The sequence below is a fragment of the Perognathus longimembris genome, chromosome 21, assembly GCF_023159225.1.
Source record: "Perognathus longimembris pacificus isolate PPM17 chromosome 21, ASM2315922v1, whole genome shotgun sequence".
Taxonomy (NCBI): Eukaryota; Metazoa; Chordata; class Mammalia; order Rodentia; family Heteromyidae; genus Perognathus; species Perognathus longimembris.
This window is the reverse complement of record NC_063181.1, coordinates 33,525,373-33,543,468: the sequence shown is the minus strand read 5'-3', so window position 1 is coordinate 33,543,468 and position 18,096 is coordinate 33,525,373. Positions and strand designations below refer to the sequence as shown.

The 18,096-nt window shown below is 40.3% G+C and overlaps 1 protein-coding gene and 1 long non-coding RNA gene across 4 annotated transcripts in view; one reads left to right on the top strand and one right to left on the bottom strand.

Moving 5' to 3' along the window:
- Ddhd2 (DDHD domain containing 2) overlaps window positions 1-18,016 on the top strand; it is a 27,932-nt gene extending 9,916 nt beyond the window's left edge. For 2 of the 3 annotated variants that reach the window (XM_048330283.1, XM_048330284.1), the window contains exons 8-18: window positions 2,746-2,954; window positions 3,206-3,273; window positions 5,277-5,399; window positions 6,249-6,344; window positions 8,234-8,347; window positions 8,458-8,613; window positions 8,935-9,037; window positions 9,160-9,330; window positions 10,247-10,409; window positions 14,597-14,703; window positions 15,808-18,016. In XM_048330283.1, the coding sequence (XP_048186240.1) occupies window positions 2,746-2,954; window positions 3,206-3,273; window positions 5,277-5,399; window positions 6,249-6,344; window positions 8,234-8,347; window positions 8,458-8,613; window positions 8,935-9,037; window positions 9,160-9,330; window positions 10,247-10,409; window positions 14,597-14,678 (1,285 nt within the window). In that variant the 3' untranslated portion in view covers window positions 14,679-14,703; window positions 15,808-18,016. The remainder of the gene's footprint in view (window positions 1-2,745; window positions 2,955-3,205; window positions 3,274-5,276; window positions 5,400-6,248; window positions 6,345-8,233; window positions 8,348-8,457; window positions 8,614-8,934; window positions 9,038-9,159; window positions 9,331-10,246; window positions 10,410-14,596; window positions 14,704-15,807) is intronic. The other variant, XM_048330285.1, reaches the window with a different exon arrangement.
- The window catches only part of LOC125339245, a 19,914-nt gene extending 1,818 nt beyond the window's left edge, over window positions 1-18,096 (bottom strand). Inside the window, exons 1-2 of the long non-coding RNA XR_007208510.1 lie at window positions 18,085-18,096; window positions 12,283-12,287 (exon numbers count right to left, since the gene is read on the bottom strand). This is a non-coding gene — a long non-coding RNA (uncharacterized LOC125339245). The remainder of the gene's footprint in view (window positions 1-12,282; window positions 12,288-18,084) is intronic.

Genomic DNA, 18,096 nt, shown 5'->3' with positions numbered 1-18,096 from the left:
AAGAACCTTTCTGTTATCACTGTATATTTAAATAATATTTGTTCAAACTTAGGAAAAAAGGAAAAGATACATCTCAAAATGAAGTGATTAGCATTTATAATTTGAGGCATAATTGGTACAGTGGGATTTGGTTTCAGCAGTTAGCATTGTTGTCCTTCCAGATATAAATTCTGCTTGCCTTTGACACCTGGAATTCTTACTTTTTTTCTGATTGTACAAGTTCTGCATTGAAGTCAGGTGCTGGGGCTCACACTTGTAATCCTAGCTACTTAGGAGTCTGAGACCTGGGAATCTCAGTTCAAAGCCAGCCTGGAGGAAATGTCTGAAAGACTTCATTCCCAGTTAACCAACAAAAATGCAGGTTGAAGGTATGGCTCAAGTGGTAGAGTTCCATCTGTGAGTGAAAAAACTGAGCGTGAGTTTGAGGCCCTGAATTCAAGCCCCAGTATACACACACACACACACACACAAAACAAAAACAAAAACAAAAACAATATATAACAATACTGTCATTATCAGACCTATTTTTTTTCCCTTTGTGCTGGGGATTGGACTCCGGGCCTCTCTTTTTTTTTTTTTTTTTTTTTTTTAATTTAATTTTTATTGTCAAGGTGATTGATGTACAGAGGGATTACAGTTACATACATAAGGTAGTGAGTACATTTCTTGTCAAACTTGTTACCTTCTCCCTTATTTTTCTCCTACCTTCCCTCCCCATTTCCACCCCAAAGTTGTACAATTAATTTCCAACATATTGTCTTGTGAATATTGCTGTTGCATTGGTTCACCTTTTATCCTTTGTCTTACCATTTTGATGTTCTCCTTCCTTTCCCTAATTCAGATAAACATACATATAATACCTAAGGTACCAAAATCAAATACAGTGACAACAGGGGCTAAACCATAGGGAAGATAAAAGAAATAATTTTACATAGTACATTAAAAATAACAATAATGTTAAACCACTTGTTTCCATATCTTGGAGTCCACTTCCCTTAGCATCATTCTATGTGATTATATATACATACCTTTTGAGCTATTGTGATCCTCTGTTAGGACTATCTTAGACATATACTAATTATTACAATGAGGGAAACCAGAGTTTATGTTTCTTTGGGTCTGTCTCACTTCACTTCACTTACAAATGGTGCAATGTCATTCTTTCTGGTAGAAGCATAGAATTCCATTGTGTATATATACCACAACAATCCATTCATCTACTGAGGGGCATCTGGCTGGTTCCATATTTTAGCTATGGTAATTAATGTAGTAATGAACTTGGTTGTGCTGGTAGCTTTAGTATAGCCTTGATGGTGATCCTTTGGGTAAATGCCCCAAAGTGGGTTGCTAGGTCATAGGGGAAATCTATGTTTGGCCTTTTGAGGAACCTCCACACTGCTTTCCAGAGTGGTTGAACAAGTTTACACTCCCACCAACAGTGTAGTAGGGTTCCCTTTTGGCCACATCTCTGCCAGAATCTGTTGTTATGAGTTTTCTTGATAATGCGGGCCTCTCTTATTCAGCTTTTTGTTCACAGTTGTGATTCTCCCATTCGAGCTGTACCCTCGTTCTAGCTTTTTGCTGGCTAGTTACAGAGAAGAGTCTCTTGGATTTGTCTGCCTGGTTAGCTTTGAACCCTGATCCTCAGATTACAGGCTCCAGGCTAGTTAAGACTATATGCCTTGGGCTGGGGATATAGCCTAGTGGCAAGAGTGCCTGCCTCGGATACACGAGGCCCTAGGTTCAATTCCCCAGCACCACATATACAGAAAACGGCCAGAAGCGGCGCTGTGGCTCAAGTGGCAGAGTGCTAGCCTTGAGCGGGAAGAAGCCAGGGACAGTGCTTAGGCCCTGAGTCCAAGGCCCAGGACTGGCCAAAAAAAAAAAAAAAAAAGAAAACGGCCAGAAGTGGTGCTGTGGCTCAAGTGGCAGAGTGCTAGCCTTGAGCAAAAAGAAGCCAGGGACAGTGCTCAGGCCCTGAGTCCAAGCCCCAGGACTAGCCAAAAAAAAAAAAAAAAAAAGACTATATGCCTGAGCCACTGGCACTAGTACCTGGCTCCTTTTGGCATTTTGGATCATGGTCTCTGAATGTAGACTATTTTGGTCTCAAATTTGAGATCATGTCTTAATCTCCCAAGTTTCCTAAAAATAATCTTGTATCATCAGATATCCAGTCAGTGTCCAAATGTGTAATTGTCTAATAAATATAGTGTATATGTATCCATACATATGCATATTTTAAACTGGGACCCAATTTCTGGCATTTTTCCCCATTATATTTCTCTTTTTGTGTGTTTCTGTTTTTTGCTGGTCCTGGATCTTGAACTCAGGGTTTGGGTACCGTCCTGGTGCTTCTTTGTGCTTGAGGCTAGCACTCTACCATTTGAGCCACAGTACCACTTAGGGCTTTTTCTGAGTAGTTTACTGTAGATAAGAGTCTCACTGACTTTTCTGCTCTGGCTGGCTTTGAATCATGCCCATTGAGTAGCTAGGATTATAGGTATAAGCCACCAGTGCCCGGCTTTCCATATTTTCTTGCAGTTTATACTTGAAAAAGCCTAGGTTGTCTAGTGAGTATCACTGGAGCCTCACTCTAGTCCTATCTTCTGTTGTTCCTATATGTTGATTATCTCTTGTATCATTAAATAGCTGAGTCTAAGCCTAGAAGGCCAACTGGATAATAATTTAGATTGGCTGTGGGATGTATTTAGGTTTTTCTGCTTACAATATAATTTCTTTTTTCAGAGACCTGCAGCGTATAACCTTACCCAGCATTAACCGCCTCAGGCATTTCACCAATGACACGATTCTGGATGTCTTCTTCTATAATAGCCCCACCTACTGCCAGACTATTGTGGACACAGTAGCTTCTGAGATGAACCGAATATACACACTTTTTCTGCAGAGGAATCCTAACTTCAAAGGGGGTGTCTCCATTGCAGGTCATAGTTTAGGTAACACTTGCATTCTCAATAACCAGAGAGAACTATCACTTTAAAGGACATTGTTTTTCAAATACAATGCCTTCTACAAGTCTTCTAGATTTATAGATCTAGAAATGGTCTATGCCGAAGAATTTGGAAGGGGTTGGAAGGGTGGTGGTAAATTGGAAAGATGGTGTTTTGTTGGCTTATGACTTTTTTTTTCTGTATAAAAGACAGTGCTAATGTTCAGAAATTCTTCCTTTCTTCTGTCTTACTTATAGGTTCACTTATATTGTTTGATATCCTAACAAATCAGAAAGATTCTTTGGATGGCATTGACAATGAAAAGGTAATTTAGATGTTCATATAGGTTCTCCTATAGTATTTCATGGTAAAAATTTAGATTTATTTAATGTTTTTGGCTGAAGTTAGACTCATACCAAGATGCTAATTTTACACTTATTTTAACTAATTGCTTTACTTTTAACTTTATTTGTTTGACTTTAACTTTTCTTGACTGATAGAAGCAAGATAGTAATTAACATTACAGATAATTGCCACATTATAAAATAGCTGTAGATAGTATCTTATTTCCTCCCATAAATAAACACTACTGACATGTTAATAGAATAGAATCATTGAGCTAATTGGAGTTTGCATGTAAGGAAATGAAGAATGAATTGGATGATTTACAGAAATTCTGTTTTGAAGCAAAGGGAAGGTATTTTATGTTTAAACATGTTCCTTTTTCTTTTTTTGGTTATGTTGGTGTTTGAGAACTAGGGGCCTGGTGCTCTACCAGTTGAGCCATGCTTCCAGCCCTAAACATGTCTGGGGTTTTTGGGTTTTTTTTGGTCGGTTGTAGGGCTTGAACTCAGGGCCTCAGTGCTGTGCTTGAGCTTTTTCACTCAAGACTAGCTAGCACTCTATCACTTTGAGCCACAGTACCACTTCTAGTTTTCTGGTGGTCACTTAGAGGTAAGAGTCTCACGGACTTAGGTACCCGGGCTGGATTCAAACCGTGATCCTCAGATCTTAGCCACCTGAGTAGCTAGGTTTCAAGTGTGAGCCACTGGCACCTAACTTACCCTAAACATATCCTTCTTAAAACAAAGTTCTATGAACATGTACCACTGATAGTATTAATTTGTAGCTTAGCAAATGTGATGCTTTTTATTTATTTGTTTTGTTTTTGTTGCCAGTCCTGGGGCTTGGACTCAGGGCCTGAGCACTGTCCCTTGCTTCTTTTTGCTCAAGGCTAGCACCCTACCTCTTGAGCCACAGCGCCACTTTTGGCTTTTTTCTATATATGTGGTGCTGAGGAATTGAACCCAGGGCTTCATGTATACGAGGCGAGCACTTTACCACTAGGCCATATTCCCAGCCCAATGTGATGCTTTTTTTTTTTCCTTTATTAAAATGAAGGATTTTTATTGGCATATATCAGTTGTTCAAAGGAGGGTTGAAACATTTCCACAGATGCATCTCCATTAAGCTCATTCTCTCTATTACATTCCTTCATTCCCCCTACAGTTTAAAAAAATTTTTTTTTAAATCAAACTGATGTACAGAGAGGTTACAGTTTCATACGTTAGGCATTGGATACATTTCTTGTACTGTTTGTTACCTTGTCCCTCATACCCCTCTCCCTCCTCCCCCTTTAATGTGTCGCTTTTTAATGTAAGTGTTTCCTGTTGAACCTTGAGTTTTTCTAGGAAAGGGCTTTTTGTCTTCAACAAATAAAAGCTCAGTAAATGCATATTGGTGATGATGGAGCATTACTCATTCATGTAAAAATACATTTTTAAAGCCAGGTGCCAGTGTCTCATTCCTGTAATCCTAACTGTTCAAGAGCCTGAGATCTGAGGATTGGGGCTCAGATCCTGCTGGTGCAGACAAATCTATGAAACTGTTACCTCCAGTTAACCAAGAAAAAGCTGGAAGTGTATATTGGCTTCAGTGGCAGAGGATTAGTTTTGAATGGAAAAAACTAAGAGCATGAAGCCTTGAGTTCAAGACCTAGTATTGGCACCCAAAAAAAAGATGTGTTTTTAGTTGGGGGTTGCAAAAATTTGGAGATAATTCTTCATTTATATTTGTATAAAATGTATTTAAAGTTAGGATATATTACCATGAGTATTTTATATACTGCATTTCATAGAGTAAAAAAGTATATATAAAAGAAATTAAAGGGCTGGGATGTAGCTCAGTGGCAAAGTGCTTGCCTAGCAAGTGCAATGTCCTGGGTTCGATCCCCAGTACCAAAAAAAAAAAAAAACACAAAAAAATACAGTTAAAAAAAAGAAATTAAATAAATTTTGAGGATATGAGATTTATGATTTACTTTTTTAGGGCTCATTAACTACTGTTATGGATCAAGGAGATACACGAACACTAGAAGAAGATTTGAAGAGACTTCAACTCTCTGAATATTTTAGTATCTTTGAGAAGGAAAAAGTAGATAAGGAAGCTCTGGTAAAAATAATCTTTTAAAACTTGGTGTCAAAGCATTTTCTGTTTGCCACATATCTGCCCTTTAGAAACTTATGTCATAAATCATTTACCATTTATACTATTCTTTATCATTGTTTATTTTCTATCATATAAAGTGATCTTTGCTATGTGGCAGTTCAAAGTTTAAATGAGTCATATTTAGGTGATACAGCATTTATCAATGAAGCAAAGATGAAATAAATAGTGCAGATTAGTGAAAACATAAGGGCAAGAATAGCCCTTAAATTAATATTAGCTATTCCAACCCTTTACACATCTAAAGCTGTTGTTGCTGTTTGCTTATTAGTTGATACCTAAGTGGACATGGAAATCCAAGATATTTTTTGTCATAAAGTCATTAGATAGCTTTCCTAGACTTATTTTTTAAACAGTAGCCCAATGATTCTTCCTACTCATATATGTGTTGTTTATGAGCACAACAAAACTATTAGTAATGTTGTCCCACCAGAGAGAGCAATATGGAGTAAAAAACAACTGAATGCCTAGGACTTAGACTGGAGATGTTGCTCAAGTGTAAGAGTGCCAACCTTGAGCAAAAAAGCCCGGCAGTAGCACCTAGGCCCTGAGTGCACCCCCCCTGGACTGGCATGCACGCATGCATGCGTGTGTGCATGCACACACACGCCAAGCAAGAGCGCTGAGCCCTGAATTCACACTCCAGAACTAGCACCAAACAACCTCCCCCACCACCTCCCTGCACACACACAAAGAGTAAACAATGTGCCTAGGTTTTATTCCTCTTGAGGAATAGGACACTTAATTGATTGTATTTTTGCCTAGAAATAAAAGATACTTTGGTTTTCTGACTAGGCTTTATGTACAGATAAAGATCTTCAGGAAATGGGAATTCCCTTAGGACCAAGAAAGAAGTTACTAAACTATTTCGGGACCAGAACAAGTGCAATGGTATGCATGTATTATGGCTTGTTTTACTAAACAATTTTTTTTGGCATATACAGTATATACCCTAATGTTTTGTATAATGTTTATTCTGGAGAGCCGAACAGGTTTTTATTTTCTTTACAGCAGGGCCTCTATATATAGCCCTGCCTGGCCTCAAACTCCTGATTGTGTGTGTGTGCGCGTGTGTGCGCGCGCGCGTGTGTTCTGGTACCGGGGCATGAACTCTGGGCTTTGTGCTTTAGTTTTTTCGCTCACTGCTGGCATTCTGCCACTTGAGCCACACCTTCACTACTTGTTTTTCGGTAGTTAGAGATAAAGAGTCTCACAGGATTTTCTGCCTCAGCTAACTTTGAACCTTGATCCTCAGAAGTCAGCTTTCTGAGTAGTCAGGATTACAGAAGGCAGCCACTGGTGCCTGGCTCAAACTCTTAGTCTTTAAGTGATCCTTCCACCTCAGTCTCCTGAGTAGCTGGGACTACAGGTGCTTGTCCCCATATCTGGCTAGCCCAAACAGTTTGGATCGTTGATTTTTTCTGTTTTCTTTTAGAAATCAACCATAGTTTCTTTATCCATATCTTTTTTTTTTTTTTGGCCAGTCCTGGGCCTTGGTCTCAGGGCCTGAGCACTGTCCCTGGCTTCTTCCCGCTCAAGGCTAGCACTCTGCCACCTGAGCCACAGCGCCCCTTCTGGCCGTTTTCCATATATGTGGTGCTGGGGAATCGAATGGAGAGCTTCATGTGTAGGAGGCAAGCACTCTTGCTACTAGGCTATATTCCCAGCCCTCTTTATCCATATCTTCAAAAATGTTATACTTTGAAGACTTAGCTACTCACAACTATTACCATTCAGTATCAGTAACGTATTTTTTCTTTTCTTTTCTTTTTTTTTTTTTTTTGCCAGTCCTGGGCCTTGAACTCAGGGCCTGAGCACTGTCCCAGGCTTTTTCTTTTTGCTCAAGGCTAGCACTCTGCCACTTCAGCCACAGCTCCACTTCTGGCCGTTTTCTATATATGTGGTGCTGGAGAATCAAACCTCTGGATTCAATCGAAGCTCTGGGTTCAATTCCTCAGTACCACATATATAGAATAGGCCAGAATTTGCGCTGCACTCTCAAGTGGCAGAATGCTAGCCTTGAGCAAATAGAAGCCAGGGACAGTACTCAGGCCTGAGTCAGCCCCAGGACTGGCCAAAAAAAAAAAAAAAAAGGACCTTCTAAAGTATACGATTTGGTAGGTTTTGGTATTCTTAGAGTTTTATAACCATTACCACTGTCTAATATCAGAATATTTCCAATATCCTCAGAAGAAATCCTATACTAATTTGTAGTCACTCCCCCTTTGTCCTGCCTCTAACCTTTGTCAGCCACTAGGCTGTTTTCTCTCTGTGATGTCTCTTATTTTAGGCATTCCATATAAATGAAATTATACAACATATGGCCTTTTATGATTTGCTTGTATGTAGCATAATGTTTTTGAGGTTTATGTTACTGTAACCATACTTTTCTACATTCAGTTAAAATTCTTTCCAGATCTTAATAATTTTTTTCAACTTTTTTTTTTTTTTGCAGTTGGCTCAATTCTGTTTTGAGACCCAATTATCCCTTGGTCTAGTTTGTGTAGATTCTATACCCATAGAAACATCTCACTTGTATTGATAACAGATTTCATAGGAGTATTTCATAGGAGTTCCTCAACATTTCTTTTCACAGTGTTCTGTTGTTTTCTCTCATGATGGTTGCCTGAAGATTCAACTGCCGCCAAATAGCACATAGGAATGTCTGTTATAATGAAAGGCAACTTTTCTGTTGTCATTTTCAATTTTTACAAGCATCCTTTCAAAGCAGAGAAACTCGTATAATACTTTGGCTATTTTATTACTTTCTTATACTTTAGGGTATTAATAGACCAACACAATCTGCTTCAGAGGTTAACAGCTCCAGAGGATCTGAATTCTGCAACAGCTCTGATAGTAAAAATAATGGCTATCTAGATGTTGGCATTGGGCAGGTAATCATATTAATTCTCTTTGGTCATTTTTTTTCTTTTTACCATTTGTATGGTAGAAACAGATGTCGCTTTTGTTTTTAATGAGAGGTGTTTTTATATTCTGCTTTCAGGTATCTGTAAAATATCCCCGGCTCATATATAAGCCAGAAATATTCTTTGCGTTTGGATCACCTATTGGAATGTTCCTTACTGTTCGAGGACTAAAAAGAATTGATCCCAATTACAGATTTCCAACATGCAATGGTTTCTTCAATATTTATCATCCTGTAAGCATTGTATAGCTGTCATGGTTTTTTTCTGAATATTAGAACTGTTTGGTTTACTTTAATCTAGTAATGGAACAACTGATAGTATTGGCCTGCAAGTGATGGGGGGCAGAAGAACCATTCCTTTATTTTTTTGAAAGCTTATGGTATTCTTTTTATTTTTTGGACTAGTGTGTAGACTCAGGGATTTGCCCTTGCGAGGCAGGTGTTCTACACTGTGAGCCCTCAAGCTTATAATTAATTACTCTGACCTAAGGACACCGTTTCTCAGACTGTCTTTGTGTAGCAGGGATAAATAGAGCTGTTATTTTTCCAATGTAGTTTGATCCTGTGGCCTATAGGATTGAACCAATGATAGTCCCAGGAGTAGAATTTGAGCCAATGCTGATCCCACATCATAAGGGCAGAAAGCGGATGCACTTAGGTAAGTCTACATATAGAACTTGATTATTCTAGACCTGGCCAATATACTGCATGGACCTCATTCATTTGGTTTTGCTGTGCTGCCTTGTATACCATTGGACATTCTTTCTTTATATGTTTCAGAACTGAGAGAGGGCCTAACCAGGATGAGTATGGATCTTAAGAACAACTTGCTAGGTTCCCTGCGGATGGCCTGGAAGTCTTTCACCAGAGCTCCATATCCTGCCTTACAAGCTTCAGAAACAGCAGAAGAAACTGAAGTAGAATCTGAATCAAGTTTGGAGAAGTCCAGTGGTCAGTGACACTGAGTAGGCCAAATAAGCAACTCCATAATATGGATTTTTTTTTTTTTTTTGCCAGTCCTGGGACTTGGATTTGGGGCCTGAGCACTGTCCCTGGCTTCTTTTTGCTCAAGGCTAGCCCTCTGCCACTTGAGCCACAGCACCACTTCTGGCCATTTTCTATATATGTGGTGCTGAGGAGTCGAACCTAGGGCTTCATGTATACGAGGCAAGCACTCTTGCCACTAGGCCATATTCCCAACCCAATATGGAGTTCTTATTCACCTATTCTTTCCCTTTTATTTGGAGGACCTCTATTCAACTCTGCTAATAGCCACAAATTTTGGTAGAATAGTATATGTGAGGAAAGCGTCAAGAGAAGCTCTTAACTTCCTGAAAAGGCTCCCCACTTTGGAACAGTGGGAGCGATGTGAAGAGCCTGCTCCATGAAATCTCTTGTTTTTATGGGATAGGTGTCTTGTATATTTGTGGGTCACTTTTATTTTCCTGTTTGGGGAATAGCTAGGATATTGTCTGCTCATTTTCATTTTTAGTTTGCAGTTTCCCAAAGAGCTCTGTCCCTGCATACATCTAGTTTAACAAAATGCTTTTGCTACTATTGCTGGTGCAGATAATGAGAGAGATACGTTGAGAATATACCCACACACAAAAAAAATATGGGCAAGACTGGGATGTAGCTCAGTAGCAAAGCGCTTGCCTAGCAAGTGCAATGTCCTGGGTTCGATCACCAGTACCAAAAAAGAAAAGACAAAAAAAAAATTATGGGCAATATTAGCAAGAGCTTTAAGGAAGAAAGTGGAAGAGAGCTTTTTGAATAGTGTCTCATCACAAGGTAAACTTGTGATCTGCTGGGAAGTAACATGGAAACCTGCAGCCTTAGGTTCTAATAGTGGCTCTCCCATATCTAGACGTTAACACCGAAGAGACCCCTGTCACAGTAAAAGAAGAAGACCCCCCCATCAATGTGGGGATGCTTAACGGAGGCCAGCGCATCGACTATGTGCTACAGGAGAAACCTATTGAAAGCTTCAATGAATATTTATTTGCTTTACAAAGCCACCTATGCTACTGGTAGGTTTTGATTATTTGCCTTGTTTTCTTTCAGTGTTGGCAATTGAACCTGGCAAATATTTTGCCACTGAGCCATACCACCAGCCTTTTTTTCCTCCCTGGAGCTTTTTTCCTTTTTCTTTTCTCTTTCGCGCGCGTGCGTGCGTGTGTGCGTGCGTGCGTGTGTGCGTGCGTGTGTGTGTGTGTGTTCACTCACCTTCTGGCTTTTTGTTAATTAATTGGAGATAAAAGTCTCATGGATTTTCCTGCCCAGGCTGGCTTCCATCCACAATCTTCAGATCTTAACCTCTCTGTCTCAGACTCTCTTCCTCCCTCTTTGTTCCATTGTCTCCTCTCTCTCTCCTTTCTCTCTCTCTTTCTCTGTCTCTGGGTGCTTTATCAGTACTGGGGCTTGAACTCAGTTCTTCTTACTTAGCCTTCTTGCACATAGCTGGTACTTTACCATTTGAGCCATACCTCTAGTCTGGCATTTACCTGGTTAATTTAGATGGACTCTCAAAGACTTTTCTGCCTTAGTTGGCTGATTCTTCATACCTCAGCTTCCTGAGTATCAGTAGGATTACAGGTGTCAGCCACCAGGGCCTGACTTTTTTTTTTTTTAATTTAATTTTACTGTCTTGTTTGTTTTGTTTTTGTTGCCAGTCCTGGGGCTTGAACTCAGGGCCTGAGCACTGTCCCTGGCTTCTTTTTGCTCAAGGGTAGCACTCTGCCGCTTGAGCCACAGCGCCACTTCCGGCTTTTTCTATATATGTGGTGCTGAGGAATCGAACCCAGGGCTTCATGTATTCGAGACGAGCACTTTACCACTAGGCCATATTCCCAGTCCCAATTTAATTTTACTGTCAAGGTGATGTACCAGAGGAGTTACAGTTACATACATAAGCGGACTTTTTTTTTGTTGATACTTTGAGACAGGGTCTTGGCATATAGCCTAGTCTTGGCCTCGAACCTACAGTCCTCTTGCCTCAGTCTCTCAAGTGTTAGGATTACAGTCGTGTTACCATGCCCAGCTTGTTTCTTCTTCTGTGCTCTTATTTGTATCACAGATATTTAGTGGATGCCAGGTGCTAGTGGCTGATGCCTGTAATCCCAATATGGGCACAAAGAAGAAACTAAACCCATCTATAGATGAGCAACAGCCATCAGTCTTAGCATATATGTCTTTGTAGAAATTAATAAGCTGATTCTAAAATATATTGGGAAATGCAACGGACCTGCAGTAACTGAACCTTGAAAAAAATCATGACAGCTAGGTTGTTCACGCCTGTAATCTTAACTACTCAGGAGGCTGAGATCTTAGGATCACAGTTCAAAGCCAGCCTGGGGAGGAAAGTCCTTGAGACTCCTATCTCCAATTAACCACCAGAAAACCACCAGAAAACTGGAAGTGGAGCTGTGGTTCAAAGTGGGAGAGCACTAGCCTTGAGTGAAAAAAATCAGGGACAGCACCCAGTCCCTGAGTTCAAGCCCACAAATGACAAAATAAACCCCATAAAAGCAAAACAAAATGACACTTACACTACGGGAGTTTGGGTTTATAAAACCACAGTGACCCAGATGGTGTTTTGTCATAAAGACAAATAGCTTGAACTCTGGCCAGTCTCACTTGGCGCTATTTGCTCAAAACTAGCAAGCTACTACTTGAGCTACCAGCTCTACTTCAGGCTTTTTTTTTTTTTTTTTTTTTGCCAGTCCTGGGGCTTGAACTCAGGGTTTGGACACTGTGCCCGGCTTCTTTTGCTCAAGGCTAGCACTCTACCACTTGAGCCATATCACTGTTTCTGGCCTTTTCTGTTTATGTGGTGCTGAGGAATCAAACTGAAGGTTTCATTCATGTTAAGCAAACACTATACCACTAAGCCATATTCCCAACCCCACCTCAGGTTTTTTTGATAGTTAATTGGAAATAAGAGTATCAGACTTACTGCCCAAGCTCTCTTTGAACCTCAGTATTAGATCTCAGCCTCTTGAGTAGCTAGGATTACAGGTGTGAGCACCATTAGCACGTAGTCTTCATTGCATTTTATCTATAAAGAGCTGATATTTTAATAATACTGAGTTTTAATAAATAATAAAATATTTAATGGAAATAATAAAAATAAAGTACATGTCAGTTTATTTACATCATCCTTAATTTCTGCCAGTGGCATTTTATAGTTTTAAAATACACATGTATCATACATGAGCCTCTCAATTCCCTTTTCTAGGGGTTCTCTATATCCTATATATTGAGATTTTTTTTTTTTTTTGCCAGTCCTGGGCCTTGAACTCAAGGCCTGAGCACTGTCCCTGGCTTCTTTTTGCTCAAGGCTAGCACTCTGCCACTTGAGCCACAGCGCCACTTCTGGCCATTTTCTATATATGTGGTGCTGGGGAATCGAACCCAGGGCCTCATGTATACGAGGCAAGCTCTCTTACCACTAGGCCATATCCCCAGCCCATATTTTTTGTTTTGTGTTGAGTATTATATTTTCCTCAGTTTGTATTTTGGTATTAACAGTATTGGTAGGCTGGGAATGGGGCTTTAGTGGTTGAGTGCTTGCATTCATGAAGCCCTGGGTTCCATTCCTCAGTACCATGTAAACAGAGAAAGTCAGAAGTGGCACTGTGCAAAGCTCAAGTGGTAGAGTAGTAGCCTTGAGCACAGAGAGGCTAAGGGACAGTGCCTAGGCCCTGAGATCAAGTGGCAGGACTGGCAAGAAACCCCCACCCCCCAAAGCATAAAAACAGTATTGGTTTTTGCTAAGTAAAAACATAATTTTTTATCTTAATCTTTGGTTTCTTGTCTTTGTAATTTGTGTCAAGTATATCTTCCTTATTAAAAAAATCCCTGTCATAGTTTATTGTATTGAAATGTTTTATAGCTTGATTTTACATGTAAATCTTCAATTTAAATTTATGCTAGTAAACATTAAGGATAGATCTAGGTCATGTTTTTTTCTCAGTTGTCTCAACACTATTAATAGATTTGATATTCTTGTATTAAACTACTGTACATAATTGGAGCAGATCCACTGCAATCCTACTACTCAGGAGGTTGAGATCTGAGGATCGAAGTTCAAAGCCAGCTAGGGCTTGAAAGTCCTTTCAATTAACTATGGGAAACTAGAAGTGAGGCTATGGAACAAAGAAGTAGAGCACTAGCCTTGGGCAAAAGCACGTAGGGACTGCATCCAGGCCCTGATTTCAAGCTCTAAGACCTACAAAAAACACAACACAAAAAAAAAACCCAGGGGCTGGGAATATGGCCTAGTGGCAAGAGAGCTTGCATCGTATACATGAGGCCCTGGGTTCGATTCCCCAGCACCACATATACAGAAAACGGCCAGAAGTGGCGCTGTGGCTCAAGTGGCAGAGTGCTAGCCTTGAGCAAAAGGAAGCCAGGGACAGTGCTCAGGCCCTGAGTCCAAGCCCCAGGACTGGCAAAAAAAAAAAAAAAAAAAAAAATTGGAACTATTTCTGAAAGTCTTTTTTTAATCTTTTTCTTTCCAGTTCTGGGATGTGAACTCATGGCCTGGCCACTGTCCCTGAGCCTCTCTGTGTAGTGTTCTACCACTTGAGCCACAGCATCATTTCTGGCTTTTTCTGTTTATGTGATACTAAGGAATTGAACCAGGGCTTTATGCATGCTAGGCAAACACTCTACCATTAAGTCACATTCCAAGCCCTGAAAGTCCTTTTTTTGTATTGACCTGTTTATGTACAGATTTATCTGGTATAGGTAATTTTTTCTCATTGACTTAAGAGTTTCTTAGCTTGGGATCTGTGTTTGGAGTTTGGTGTTGGGGTGGAAAGTAGTCTATGAAGCCACTGATCCAATGTGTAGTTTTGATTATATATAATTTCTCTTTTTTGGACGGAAATTTATAGACCTCATTAGGTTCTCCAATTCATGACCCAAAAATGAGCTATAGATCTAGAGAGGACTGGGAATATGGCCTAGTGGTAAAATGCTTGTCTCAGATCCAGAGAAATGTTTGAGTTTTATATCTGTAAGGCTTCATGAATGTTTCCAGACATAATGCTAGTGTTCTTCCCAAAGCATTGCTGATTATGTCACCTTTGGATTACATATTTTTGCAGTAGTGAAAAATGCGCTTTCAAGGTGATTGTATGGAAAAATAATATATGCAAAGCATTCAGCATAAATACTCTATCTTTTTTCAACATAGGCTTTCTTTTTACAGGGAGTCTGAAGATACAGTATTGTTGGTCCTCAAAGAGATCTACCAAACCAAGGGTATCTTTCTTGATCAGCCCTTACAGTAAAATGACCCACCCACAGCTGTTTAATGTAAGTTTTGTTTGTTTGTTCTTCCAGTACAGGGCTTGAACTCAGGACTGTCCATTAGCTTATTCACTCAAGGTTGGTGTTCTACCACTAGAGCCACAGCTGTTTTTTTGATGGTTAATTGGAGATAAGAGTCTCACAGACTTTCCTGCCTAAGCTGACTTTAAACTGCAATTCTCAGATCTTAGCCTATGATTATAGGCATGAGCCACCAGCACCTGGCTTAATGGTTTTGGGGCTTTTTTTTTTGGTTGTTGTTGTTGTGTTTTTGCCCATCCCTTGAATTCAGGGACTGGGCTCTGTCCCTGAGCCTCTTTGAGCTCAAGGCTACAGCTCTACCACTTGAGCCACAGCGCCACTTCTAGCTTTTTCTGTGTATGTGGTATTGAGGATTCAAACCCAGGGCTTCACGCATGCTAGGTAGCACTCTACCAGTAAGCCACATTCTCAGCCTTAATGTAAGTTTTGAAATACCATGTATGTAGTGTAGTGCTTACATGTGAACAGCCTTGAGCTGAAGAGCTCGGGGACAGCACTTAGGCACAGGACTGAAAAAAAAAAAAAGAAGAAAAAAAGGAACTGTAGATCCTCAAACTATTTTTCACTAGAGAGACTGGTTAAAATTCATAGAGAAAATGTTCAGCAGCCCACCTAACAAAAGTTCGTTGTGCTTGGGATTTTGTCCAATGACAGCTTTTATGATTTAAACTTAGAATCTTTTTTTTTGGGGGGGGGGTGCAGTCCTGGGGCTTGGACTCAGGGCCTGAGCACTGTCCCTGGCTTCTTTTTGCTCAAGGCTAGCACTCTGCCACTTGAGCCACAGCGCCACTTCTGGGTTTTTCTATATATGTGGTGCTGAGGAATTGAACTCAGGGCTTAATGTATACAAAGCAAGCACTCTACTACTAGGCCATATTCCCAGCTCCTAAACTTAAGACTCTTTAACCGTTTTGATTATCCAAGAGTTACCCTGGCATAGTGGCTAGCCCATTCTGAGATTCTAACACTCCTCCTCTGAGATGTGAAAGCAGAAGGTCTGTTAGCACTCTGCATGGTTGCTGGTTGCCTCTGGTGACTGCATGATGACCTCCTCTACTCTCTCCCTAGATGGACTTTGAGGGACTCTTCCCCTGAACACTCACCTGTTTGTTGCTGAAATTTCCTCCTCAGCCGCATCACTTCCTGCATGTTGCCTGCCAGTTACCACTACGGAGTCTTTCTTCCTTTTTGGAATTGAGTGACAAAGCAAGGGGAAGACCCTATTTCCTTGTTACCACTGAGTTCAAGTAAACACTGGCCATTCTTTATGGGGGCATTTGCATCATCTAATTCTCCGGTGATACTAGGTGACACACTTATCTTACAAGATGGAATATGGTCTGTTTGGGGTTAGCTTGGTTTAGAGTTAGAATTTCTTTTTTTTAAAGAAATTATTGCTTATCTTTAGAAAATGATACTCTGATTTGGGAGCAGTCTGGAAATTCCAAAGGCATTAGAAGGCACACTCCTCTCTTTTTTGCACTGAAGGCTAAGTCTAGGTGGGTATTGAGGACGGCTGCTAGATTTATCTTTTTTTTCTTTTTGCCAGTGTTTCTTTGTGTTTATGACGATAGATTGGAATGAAGATGGATCAGAATTTGTTTTTCCCGAGACAGGGTCTTGCTATGTTTTGTAGCCCAGGTTTCCCTTGAAGCTACAGTCTCCTGCCTCTGCTTCCCTGGTGCTAGGGTTAGTGTGGACTACCATAACGAGAATCACTTACACTCTTAGAATTGGTCTGACTGCTAGGGATTACGGAAGCTGTTTATTGTTTTCATGACTGTTTGAGCGGCTCTAAGTCTAAAGTAGAAAATTTAGTTCCCAGTAGGTACGTGTGCATAAAGCAATGAGGTTATCTATTATAGATGTCCTGTCTATACCATTCTTCAAATTGTGGGACACTAGGTGAGGTTTTAGGTGGGTCTTTGATGACCCTTCTATTGCGTTGAGGTGAAGAGGTAAAGGCTGATGAACCTGAAGTCGCATGGCCTTTACTGGCTACTTAGGTTATAAATGAGATCTCTTAGTGGTGCCTTTTTTGTAAAACAGTTGAAACCACCTACCAGTCCCACTTGGATAAAGGTGGTACTATGATGTTCTCTTCAGTTTTACTTTGTGTCATTGCCTTCTTAGGTACCATTATCCAGAGTGCTTACTTAAACGGCTGTTGGCTCAGGCAGTGTTAGTTGAGCAAAATACATTTGGCTGGAAGGACAGACCTATTCTGAAAACAAACAAACAAAAAATCCAACCCTCTGCCTGTGGGGCTCAGGAGCAGCTACTGCTGTTATTGTCAGCTGAGGCGAGAGCATGTGCAGTGAGATTTGCCATGCAGAACACAGGTGGCTGTAGACCAAACTTTTTCCTAAGCATCTGCTCACAACTTTGCTGTGGGTATTTTCCTCCCTTTAAGAGTGTTTGCTGTTATCATTCGGTTCTCTTTATGAGCCCTCTATGCATCCTCTTGGATTTCCAGAGATCCAAGTGGCAGAGGCAGGCAAGTTATATTTTGTAATTTATCAAATATTTTGGCCGATGTGTCATGGTATCCAAAGCACTGGTATTAATGGCCACTGAAGCCATCCCTCAGATAGCAATGGTCTTTAGCTTTTTGTGTATAGGCAAGGAACAAAAGGAGGTTAATTACTGTCACCAAGTTTATAGAGGAGAGGGTTAGGTCAGGCCTGGCTTCTTATCATCTGCATATGGACTAATAGTAAACAAGTAAGCTGCTAAGTTTCACATATATGGAATACCCTATTTTCTTGATGATATAAATTCTGAGTAAGAGTTTTGTCCAGTTGTTGTCTTCACCTAGTTTTTTAAGAGTAAACCAAAGGACAACTAAGAGTTGAGTCCCTGTAACCAAAGATGGACAGCTTAACCCCTGGAGAGCTAGGTGACCCATTGTAGTGGAAGTGCTCCTTTCCTGGCGGTTTACCTCTCATCCTTCCCCCTGTGGAATTCTGGCTGCACAGTACACACATTGATAAGCTCAGTTGAAATTATTTAGTCATGCATCATTTGCACTACTTCACTTGTATCATGTGCAGTCTCTGACCAAGCCTATTTTTAGACTCCTGTGTAACACCATTTTGTACATACTCCTAGCTGCAGAATTAAGATTGCTTTTCTCAGAAGACACTGTTTGCTTGGAAAGGTTGATAGCACTAACTAGCTTTCTAATATTTTGCACTTTTGAAATGTTTGTTTTCTACGTGATTATATAGAAAAGTTTAGTAAATACTAAAATAAAACGGTATTGACTAGTTGCCTACTTTTACCTGGCCTCATCTGTCACACGGAAAATCAGTGCAGTAACTATTTATTCCTTCCATGTCTTACCCGATAAGTTTA